The sequence below is a fragment of the Cebus imitator genome, unplaced genomic scaffold, assembly GCF_001604975.1.
Source record: "Cebus imitator isolate Cc_AM_T3 unplaced genomic scaffold, Cebus_imitator-1.0 Scaffold226, whole genome shotgun sequence".
Classification (NCBI taxonomy): Eukaryota; Metazoa; Chordata; class Mammalia; order Primates; family Cebidae; genus Cebus; species Cebus imitator.
The window spans coordinates 84,682-96,693 of NW_016107541.1; the positions used below are offsets into that span (position 1 = coordinate 84,682).

A 12,012-nucleotide genomic window follows, 5' to 3' on the forward strand; every position below is an offset into this window, starting at 1 on the left:
TTTAGTAGAGACGGGGTTTCACCATGTTGACCAGGATGGTCTCGATCTCTTGACCTTGTGATCCACCCGCCTCGGCCTCCCAAAGTGCTGGGATTACAGGCGTGAGCCACCGCGCCCAGCCCTTCTTACATCTTTTTGAAAGTATTTCTTTCATCTTTTTAAAAATATTTAACTCTTCCTAGAAAATATTACCAAATCAACTGTTGATAAATAACCTGAGGTATAATTGGAGAGAGAAACATTACAGCATGATGTGTTCAACAAGTAATATTTTAAAAAGATAGATTCTATATGGGGAAAATCTTCAAACTTTACCATGTGGTACTATCCATCCAAAATGCATCTGTCCTTATTACAAAACTAATGTTGAGATACCTGTGTTCTAAATCCTGGAAGAGAATTCGCATTGGTGAGCAATGAGAGTAAGACTGATTTCGGGGGCACAAATTGTCATTCAGCCTCTGAAGCCAAGAATTGCTGTTACGGTTTTAAATGGTCCAGAGTTGTGGGAGGGAAACAATTGAAAGAAGATGATGGCTTTCTCCACCTGGACAGAATGATTGTGTTCATCAGCCTTCGTGTTCTCCCTGCGTATGTGTGTCATAACTGAACCCATGGAGAGCAGAAAGCACATGGCTTAGTATGGTGCCTGGTGCACATCAGACGCTCCATTCATATTTGTTGAGTTGAACTGTAGTGAAAACATCGGGAGGTCCAAATGAAAAGCCTTCAAAGAAAAGCTTCCATCCTATGGAAACCTATTCAATTTTTTATCATGAAAGCTGACTCTTGAAAAGTGTAAATGATTTTCACCTAGAGCTCTTCGTCTCCAAAATGAAGTTACAGGGCCTCAAATAGTATATGGCTCTATGAAATGCATGCCTGTTTTAGATTGTTCCTTGTAAGTATTTATTACAGAATATTTACAGGGCTTATGAAAGAATTGCATGAGTGTGTTAAGTGTGTCTGTGGTGGGTGTGTGCCTTTGTGTCTGAATGCAAGTGCATATTATCTAAGCAGTAAAGCATCTTGGTCAGGCAGGAGTTGCCATTCAGATGTGCTTGAACACTGAATTATTACCTGTCTAGAGACCCTTCATGTACTACAAGTAGGCAAAGCCCCCTTCCTGTCCCAGAATACCCAAGGCCCCCCACCTGGACCAATGCTCTGCTTTGCCTGATGCTAGGGTCAGTGCAAAAAGCAACCTCACCTCTGCCTCAAACCATCACACACTGAGAAATAAATAACTTCCTGGAATCTAACAGCAGCTAAAACCTAGGGAGGCACCTGGTTTCATAAAATATAGGTGTAAGAATGCATTCATTCAACCAGAGGAAATAGCAGCTGATACCCTGTGACTCACCAGAATAAGACACAAGATGAGAAGAAAGAGGCAGTCTTGTTTTTTGACAAAAGTTAGCAAATGATAATAATAACAGTAATATTTTGAAAACGAATTCCTAAAGTCAGCCTCAGCGTGTGTTCATGCAGGACACCTACCTTTTTAAACTATTTTTGTATCCACCTACCAAACAAATCATCATAGAGTGCCACCATTGGCTTTGCTTTATTGTTGGTAAAGTTGCTTTTAGATTGTGTGTTTGCTTTGCATCATTTAGTATTCAAATACATGCTGAGTTAACACCTTATGCTTTAATGCAGTTTTATTCCAAAGTAATGCTTAGTGCTGATGTAACTGCTTATGCTGTAATTTTCCCAACGTGTTTCAGAAATCAAATCGAGAAGAGTGTGCTATACTCAAAAAATAAAAGGGAAATTTTTCAAATGGAAGCTTTTATGCATATATTTTTAATTAACTCAGTCACTTGTTGTTACACCTTCCTCATTAACTCCTCTTGTTCTCTGATATGAAGTTCTTCTGATCTTTGAATTTTCATTTGAGGACTCAACTGGGGCCCCGGGCTTGATGTATCATTCATTCCTGCTATTGGCATAAAACAGTGATTTCTATGCAGATTTTTGCTTATTCATTCACTGATGGATTGAACACGCGTTTGTTAAGAGATGACTGAAGTCAGCATCTGCTCAGCCTTCCCCCAGTGCATGCCGCGGTGGTGGGGAGCTGTCTGGTGTCTTGTCTTAGAAGGACTCCTTGGAGTCCTTCTAAGTAGGACTTCTAAGTAGTCCTTCAGATCAGAGTCCTACTCTTAAGAGCTCATTTAACATTCATTTCATTCTTAGAGGATCCATCTCCGAATACAGCCACACTAGGAGTTAGGGCTTCAACAGATAGACGTTGGTGGGGGACACAGATTTGCAGTTCATAACCACCATGGCATGTGTGTACCTATGCAACAATCCTGCAAGATCTGCACAAGTACCCCAGAACTTAAAGTATAATAAAAAAAAAAAAGAAGTAAATAAAGTGGTCTTCTTGCATGGTATCTGCTTTGCAGCAAGAACTTGCTTTCTCATATTCTTGAATAATTCTGTGCGCAGATGTGGGAGTACCCACGCCCCTCTAGTCAACAGAGTATTCAGAATTTCCTTTATTTTCCTTAACCTCTTGATAAAACAAAACAAAACAAAAACCTTCATATAAATAAACAGAGAATCACTTATTGTGATACCCCAGGATGAAGTTGGCTTCCTTCATGCCGCAGACTACTGGGATCATAAAAAGTCAGGAGGCCGTAAATCAAGCACACACACATTCCCTCTCCCTTCTCTCCCCACGTCTCCCCTCCACGGCCCTTCTTTCTCTGTAGTTTCAACCCCCTGCAAGTAATAGTTGACCTGATCAGCACACACAAATCTATCCCCTTCCAAATATCCAAATCACACTTATAAATCTTTCTGTTTTCTACAAGTCAAAATATTCCCAAGTATACTGCTGACAAATAACCTGAAGTGTAATTGGAGAGAGAAAAATTATAGCATGATGCATTCAGCAAGTAATATTTTTAAAAGCTAGATTCTATATGGGAGCATCTTCACATTTTAGCATGTGATACCATCCATCCAAAATGCATCTGATCTTATTGCAAAATTAATGTTGAGATACCTGTGTTCCAAGTCAGTGGTGGGAGCGGAGCCACCTCAAAGGATTCACAGAGGTGATTAAGTGTGTAGGAAGAATATAGTCATCTTAACTCTAAAGACAAGGTGAGGAGAATTAGGCCCTTCCGTCATTGCTGCAAGGGAGAAGCCCCAAGCCAGACCCAGCGTGCTGTGGGAAGGGAGGCGAGGGTGTCCACTGGTGGGGACTCAGTCGTGACCCCAACACAGATCTAGCACTGGGGCTCAAGAAGCACCACAGAGGCTCTGGGGATTCAAGGCAAGCAAGCCTGATTCCGAGCACCTTCCACCCACCTGCAGGTCACAGGCCATGGAAACGTAGACTGGGCACGTGCGGGCCCGACCAGTAAAGGAGGCACTGGTTTTATTTTCACTTCCTAAATTTCACTCTCACTCCCAAGCTGACATTTTCCAGGAGCATTTTTAAGTTATATTTTTTCTCAGTGAAGGAAATATTGTTTTTATTAAGTTACCAGTATACATTATTCATAGTTTGATAAAGACACAGTTCTGAAAGTGAGTATAGTTAAAATTTATCTTAATTTGTATTTTCTGGTCCTTTTCATGTTAACCGTCTTTGATTTCTCCATCTAGTCTTGTGAAACAGAATAATAGTTCTGCAGCTGGTAGAGTAATAAGAAATACCCAAAAAAAAGTTTATTTCCCTAAAGCTTATACCCTTGAATCAAAGAACTATGCAGCCATAAAAAGAATGAGATCATATCCTTTGTAAGAACATGGATGGAGCTTGAGGCCATTATCCTTAGCAAACACAGGAAGAGAAAACCAAATACCGCATGTTGTCTCTTTTAAGTGGGATGAGAGATGAGATCACATGGACACGTAGCGGGGAATGACACTCAATGGGGCCTGTCAGAGGGTTGAGGGTGGGAGGAGGGGGAGGTTCAGGAAAAATAATTAATGGACACTAGACTTAATACCTGGGTTATGAAATAACCTGTACAACAAACTCCCACAACACAAATTTTACCTATTTATCAAACCAGCACTAAATAAATTTTGGCCGAGCACGGTGGCTCATGCCTGTAATCCCAGCACTTTGGGAGGCCAAGGTGGGCAGATCACCTGAGGTCAGGAGTTCGAGACCAGCCTGATCAACATGGAGAAACCCTGTTTCTACTAAAAATACAAAATTAGCCAGGTGTGGTGGCACACGCCTGTAATCTCAGCTACTTGGGAGGCTGAGGCAAGAGAATCACTTGAACCCAGGAGGCAGAGATTGCAGTGAGCTGAGACCATGCCACTGCACTCCAGTCTGGGTGACAGAGTGAGACTCCATCTCAAAAAATAATAATAAAGTAAAATAAAAGTTTTTTAAAAAGAAGTACTTTTATTGTTCTCACTTTTAATGGCAGTCAGTCTAGAATACATTACTGACTTCCCTGCCCCAGTTGAAAGTGCCCTGTGATAGTCTAGTTTTCTGGGATGTTCAAGCTAATCAGGATATGTGTCTGGCAGTGAAAGTCTTCCAAACTGATGAGGGGCGCCAAGCAGACCTGGGGTTTTCTTCCTCACGTGTGCGAGTCTCCTGGGTTCACTTGTCAGTAGCCATATTGTTAAAGATCAGTCTTCACTTCAAAACCCTAATCCAAAGTCAGGAGGAGGCCACACTTGCTGATTACTAATAAAGTGCAAAATTTCACTTGACATTTTTCCCTGGATCCTCAAAGGCTTTCATCGTTTATCTTTCAAATATATCCCAAGAAGTCAAAATCCATGATGTACAACCAACGGTTCAGAAGAGTATTATATTAAGAAATTCATGTGAATTGATAATTGTTTGAATAGGTATGACATTTTTTTGGATATTTATGTAAAACATAATTTTCTCTCTAATGTCCTAACATATATTGTGTGTCTCTCTCTCTACACACATACACACACACGCATAGATATAAATATAAATATAGATATAGATGTAAATGTTAATGTTAATATGAATCTAGATATACAGTTATATAGACATACAGATATATACATATATATGAATATATATCTGCAATTATTATATTTTTAACTCTAAAAGTATTTAGAAATATGTTTCTCAATAACTAATAACCCATACCAGCCAGTAATATATGTTGTTGTATATCCAGATATTTGATATATCTAGATACTTTTATGCATAGATTTGTTTTTTTACATGCCTGTACTCATAAATATGAGGTGTATCCCTCTATTTCACTTAACTATATTTCATAAAATTTGTGTTTATTTTATTGTCTGATGTGTGATCATGTTAGGCATTATGTGAACGGCTTGCTTGGTATACAACTGGTATTGCTGTGTGGCTTGTGGTTATACGACCCTGTTGTGAAAGGGTTCCTCCTTATGCTCAATATTTACAACTACTTACTTAAAATGGATGTTTAAAAGTCAAACAATGTGGTACAATGCATACTTCCACATAATTTTTATTTATTTGTCAACAACTGAGAGATTTATGCATGCAGTTTTATGTTTACATCAACCTAGTCTGAACGGATTGCTTATTAAGTTAGTATTTTTACCAATTTTTTAAAAACTTTATTCAAGCATGACTTTTACTTTCTAGAAATGAAAAAAGTGACAATGAATGTATTTTTGCTAAGTGTAAAATAATCAAAACCTTGTTTCCCAGATCTTAAAGGCATTCTGATGGTTTGAATGCTCTGTGATACGTTGCTCTCTAGAAGCTAAAAAAAAATGGTACTTCTCTAGGAACCAGATAGATGCCTAAGGAGGTGAAACCACTGTGTGATTTCAGAAAAACATTAGGGGATCAATTTATTGATGTCTTCTGTCTTTTAGATGACTTCTCTCCCTTGTTATTTAATTTGGATCCCTTGAGTTGCAAATGATATGACAGTTGGTTTATAATATAGAATTTTCCAAGGAGGGGAGTGTGTGATTAGGGATATTATATTTTCAGATCCTGTTAACAGTATCCAGAGTCCATATCCAGTTAGTTGGCATTATATCCGTTTTTTTTTTTAGTGCTGTTTGGAATGATATACAGTAAAGAAAGAAAAGTGCAAGTCATTTAAAGAAATAACTGATGTGTTGGTCCTTTCTATTTCCAGACAATGGCTCAAGTCTGAAGACATTCAGAGAATCTCACTGCTTTTCTATAACAAAGTACTAGAAAAAGAAGTAAGCGTTTTTTTCTTCAAAATCATCAATCCAGTTTTCTAAAATTTGAATATCTTCATGAAATTGTGCTCATGTTTTTTATATGTGACATTTAAACTACCTCTAGCTAGACTGGAACTGTCTCAGGCTTTTCTGGTGGTTCTTTCATGCATATATTGCTTTATTGTATTTCTTCTCACCAGGTTCCTGTCTTTGGTCAGTCACCATTCTCAGCCCTCTCGATAGTAAATGGTTCTGCAATATGTGCGAAATATCCCAATTAAATGAAAGATATGGGAGATAATACCTGCTTTTCTCAATGTGAAATTATCTCAGAAAAGTCTTAGCAAAACAGAATTCTTCTTGATAAATCTACAGTGTCTTTACACAACTATTTTAATATTTTGAGCAAAATATGAGTTTTACATTCAATGCCTCTTCAGGATAATTAGAACTTTTAAGCTTTATTGCATCTAAATACTTTCATATTATGACTTTTAAAATGAAAGCCATTTCAGGAACAAATAAGTAAGCAGACATTTAGTTTTTACATGTCAAGCTATGTACGGGTTTGCTAAAATGAATTAAGTAATTCTTGCAGAAAGGACAACTGCTACTTTATTCGCCTTTTGTTTTTGTTGATCTATAGAAGAAACCAGACTTAGAAGTAATTTGCATCATCCAACTATATAATTACAGGCCTAGTTTGAACAAAAGTGACATTAATGGTAGCATTGGCAGCTATGGTATTAAAATTATGTTGATAAAATTTAGTGCATTGTTTTATGAATATCAAATAGAAATGTTAAATATGAAAATTCCTTCCAAAATCTGTGAACACACCAAAATTTCTTTGATGTTGGTGGTCAAGAGGATCTGTTGTCCACTGCTAAGTAAAGGACTTTGACCATTGACCACAGACAGTTTACTAAATTGACGCTTGTTATAATGTGCTATCATTGGCCACCTTATCCTTAATAACTTTAGAAAATATTAATGGCTACTTATTGCTTAACTGTTACATTATTTCTTTCCTGATGGAAGTCCATTTCTTTGTTAATACCACAAAGAAATTTCCACTCATATCTCTGTACAAAGGCCTGAAGAAGCTAAAAGATAAGAATTTAATTGAGTGCATAGAATGTACATCACATTTCAGCAACTATGCTAATATAGCTTTTTCATGAGCATGGAAATTATGCTGGCTACTGAGTCAAAAAATATACCAAAAAAATTCTAGTAAACAGAGGTGATCATTTAAAAATGCAGCTTCTGCGTACATTCCCCATGGTACGTATTTGCGGATGCTGACTTTAAGGCAAATTTTAGAGAGCAGCAAGACTTAAGCTCAGTTTTTGTCCACCTGTCCCCAGCCTGCCCTTCAGGGCATCAGGTAGGGCAAAGGGCAGCAAGAGGTGTCAGAAGAGAAATATCTGGATACTCATCAGAGGTCCCCCATTCAGCACTAAAACAGGGAGGCTAAAATCCAACAAATACGTACCTGTCCCTATATCTTGGGAAAGTTTATGCAAATGTAACCAATGCAACCTGAAAGTATTTTCAGGAGGTTTCAATGATATTGGCACATCTCCCTGATGCTAGTCAATCATTCCAGTCCACAGTTTCTTCATCCAAAATAGGGGCTGTTGTGAGGATTGATTAGTACAAGAAAAGCATGGCGTGCAGGGCACTGTGCTCAATGCAGCAGGGGTCACCACCAGCATCATAAGTACAGCCCCGTCTGGCATTTTTATCCTGCTTAAGTCAAGCAGGGCCATCCCCAGGTAGGCAGCTAATGCTGGTCAGCTTGTTCATGGCATGAGGAACCGCGTGGGCCCCTGCTGATTACACTGGATGAGAGAAAGGAAGGGGAGAACCATTGGCCAAGCTCAGAACAAGCCAACTAAGAACCAAGTCAGCAAACATTTTTAGTCTTGTAACTTCACCCATCACCTCTCAAAGACATTAAGACAATAAAATAAAATACTAAAATAAATGAATATGTCTTGCATTTCCTTAGCAGCATTCAAAAGTAAAATAGTATATAGGAAGTCATCCCCTTTCCCTCAGTACCCATAGATGTCAGACCCTCATGGGACCTAGGGCACAGGCACGATTCACAGCTCACTCACTCAGCCTTCTGGTCAAGTGCCTCTCTCCTTCCTAGAGAGATTCAGTTACAGATAGATGGGTTTCAGAACAGCTTTACTCATAAACCATGGTCCTTGGAAGTCACTCATGCGGGGGAAAGGAAGCACTCACTGCTGAGATGAACAGGCTCTGTCCTTGGCTTGCGTGGGCCGCCATCTACACAATTTCTGAGTGTGGTGCATGCCCTGGGTACAACTAGGCTGCTGGGCACTGTGTGCAGCTCTTCTCTTGGAGAACTGTTACTCATGGGTTCCTTTCTCTCCCTCAGTACCGGGCCACAGCACTGCCAGCGTTCAAGTATTACGTAACTTGTGCCTGTCTCATATTCTTCTGCATCTTCATTGTGCAGATCCTTGTGCTGCCAAAGTAAGTACTTCTGGTTTCCACTGGGATTCTCACCTGAGGTGCCTTTCCACGGGAGCCCAGTTATATCTCAAGCTGTGAAAGGATGCTAATTTTACACAGAGGGGTGATTTAACATGTCATGGTGGAGGGAGACTAACTGACGACTCAGAGGTGAAGTGGCCCCCATGTGTCTTCTTTAGCATAATGTTGGATTTCAAAGTGGACATGTTGATTCAAACTTCTAGGGGTTTAAAAAAATAAATTTAACCTTCTTGTTTTGATGTTGAGATTACTCTGATGCCCAGTCTAAAAAATGTGGCCCAATAAGCTTTACCCACAAAGAGTGCAATCCCCAGATGTGGTTTCTAATAAACACACACCATTATCTTATGTTGAGAGGGCACAGCCTTTCACTATGACACGCTTTGCCCACCCATCCATTTTGTTCAAGTTCTGTGTTACACACCCCTCTCTTGCCTCTGAAATCCACTCTGCAGCTGCCTTTGATTGCTATAGGTCAAGGTCCAGCCAACCTCTCCCCAGAGAGATCTGGGTTACAAATGGGAGAATCTGGGCAAACCACATTTCATGCTTTGGGGGGATTCCTTCTGCTTCCACCTACTGGTGAAAAACCAATCACTTAGGTTATCTTTCTTTTGCACCTTCTCAATGAGTTCAAGACTAATCAGGTGACTTTCTTTAAGAAATCTAATTCTCATTTTACAATCTAAAGAAAATTCTTGTCCTTATAATAACTAGGGATATAGAAAGAAACTTTAAGATAGATTTTTTTTCTTTCTTATCATATTTTTTTTCTTTCTTAACCTATTTCGTTAAGGTCAAAGCACCTGTTTTCAGTCTAGTAGAATTCAGTTGTGTGCTTGCATTTAATTGACATGGTGCAGCCAGCCTTTGTGTTCAACTCGGACTGCTTGGATTGGGTAGTGTTTCATCTCATGAACATGCTGAGCAAACTACAAAGAAGTTGTCTGTTTCTCCCCCTCTGTACTCCAAAGGGTTTTCTTCTAGGCACTAAGCCAAATAGCCAAAAATCGCTTTTGGGTACAAGTGGTTTTTGATTACATGGATGAATTGTAGAGTGGTGAAAGCTTTGTTCATGTATGTACAATTCATTAGCAATGTGCTCCCTTATAGAAGGGATTTCCAGTAGACTTCTCCTTTCCCCATGAATTGGAGGTGCAGTACATTAGCCAAGGGAGCCCTTCTTCAGGACTTACAAAATCTTCAGTGAAATTTCCCAATGTTAATGCATCAGTTTTCCATTCAAACAAATGTTTACAAATTAAGCTCCTTAATGTCAGGCCTGTACCATGGTACTGGAGAGAAACAGCTATCCCAGTGCACACTGGCTTATAGACTGGTAGAGCAGAAAAGCATTTTGAAAGCTACGTAGGTGAAACAAATACTACAGAGGGGATGGGTCTTTATTGTTACTTTTACATAGATATATTAAGTTTTCTACATTTTCCTAGTGGATGACTATTTCTATATTCTCTACATTATAAATAATACAGGGTCTTTCACCTACTGGAAGGTGCAGGGGACAGAGAGAGTGACTGGGGTGTTTTAAAAGATGCCTCCAAACAAGACAAAAAGACTTCCAGAGGCCAGGAAATTTTCATGGGATTCTACTTTTAAGAAACACATCCTCCTCATGCCTTTGCTGGCTTGACTTTGATTTTCTTGTCTCTCTTCTGTGGTGTTGCATCTTTATGAGGACCCATGGAAGTTCGTTCTCTCAAGCGTCATCACCCATTATTTTTGTGGGTGCACACAGGTTTTCCTCAGAGCTTTTCCAACCAATAATACAAAAAGGAAAAGCTCTGAGCAAAATCCACAGCCTCACTTGATGGAGCCTCCAGACCTGCACTTGCTGTAAGAGCCTCAGGCTTCTTATTCTGTAATTTCTGCCTTCAGTTTTCTTCCATATTAATATCTTCATTTTTTCTTTTTCTTTAAAAAAAATCTTGCTATGAAACATTTCAAAGATTCAGAAAAGTACAGATGTGATATGATAAATGCATACATGTCCACAATCCAGACTTTGTAAATGTTTACCCTGTGTGCTTTTTACTGCAGATGTGATTTTCCGCCCTCTAGACTGTTAGTATGTGGGTATGCTTCCTTTAAATATTACCTGTTTTTATTTTAGTTTTATTTACTCAATTTAATATCTTTCTCTTTTTCTAAATTATACTTTAGGTTCTGGGGTACATGTGCAGAACTTGCAGGATTGTTGCATAGGTACACACATGTCATGGTGGTTTGCTGCCTCCATCCCCCCCATCACCTACATCAGGCATTTCTCCCAGTGTTATCCCTCCCCAACCTCCCCACCACCCACTGTCCCTCCCCAGCCTCCCACCTCCAACAGACCCTAGTGTGTGATGCTCCCCTCCCTGTGTCCATGTGTTCTCATTGTTCAACACCCACCTATGAGTGAGAACATGCAGTGTTTGGTTTTCTGTTCTTGTGTCAGTTTGCTGAGAATGATGGTTTCCAGGTTCATCCATGTCCTTACAAAGAACATGAACTCATCCTCTTTTATGACTGCATAGTATTCAATGGTGTATATGTGCCACATTTTCTTTGTCCAGTCTATCATAGGTGGGCATTTGGGTTGCTTCCAGGTCTTTGCTGTTGTAATCAGTGCTGCAATGAACATATGTGTGCCTGTGTCTTTATAATAGAATGATTTATAATCCTTTGGGTATATACCCAATAATGGGATTGCTGGGTCAAATGGAATTTCTATTTCTAGATTCTTGAGGAATCGCCACACTCTCTTCCATGATGGTTGAACTAATTTACAGTCCCACCAATAGAGTAAAAGCATTCCTATTTCTCAACATCCTCTCCAGTATCTTCTATCTCCAGATTTTTTAATGATCACCACTCTAACTGGAGTGAGAGGGTATCTCAATGTGGTTTTGATTTGCGTTTCTCTAATGACCAGTGATGTTGAACATTTTTTCATATGTTTGTTGGCTGCATAAGTGTCTTCTTTTGAAAAGTATCTGTTCATATCCCTTGCCCACTTTTTGATGGGGTTGTTTTTTTCTTATAAATTTGCTTTAGTTCTTTATAGATTCTGGATATTAGCCCTCTGTCAGATGGGTAGCTTGTGAAAATTTTTTTCCATTCTCTTGGTTGCTGGTTCACTCTAATGATTGTTTCTTTTGCTGTACAGAAGCTCTTAAGTTTAATTAGATCCCATTTATCTATTTTGGCTTTTGTTGTCATTGCTTTTTGTGTTTTAGTCATGAAGTCCTTGCCTATGTCTGTGTCCTGAATGCTGTTGCCTAGGTTCTCTTCTAGGGTTTT

At 39.1% G+C, this 12,012-nt stretch overlaps 1 protein-coding gene across 1 annotated transcript in view; it reads left to right on the forward strand.

Moving 5' to 3' along the window:
- ADCY2 (adenylate cyclase 2) overlaps positions 1-12,012 on the forward strand; it is a gene marked incomplete at its 5' end in the record, with an annotated part of 165,540 nt that overhangs the window by 52,225 nt on the left and 101,303 nt on the right. Inside the window, 2 exons of the mRNA XM_017496921.2 lie at positions 6,123-6,192; positions 8,591-8,688. Of these exons, the coding sequence (XP_017352410.2) occupies positions 6,123-6,192; positions 8,591-8,688 (168 nt within the window). The remainder of the gene's footprint in view (positions 1-6,122; positions 6,193-8,590; positions 8,689-12,012) is intronic.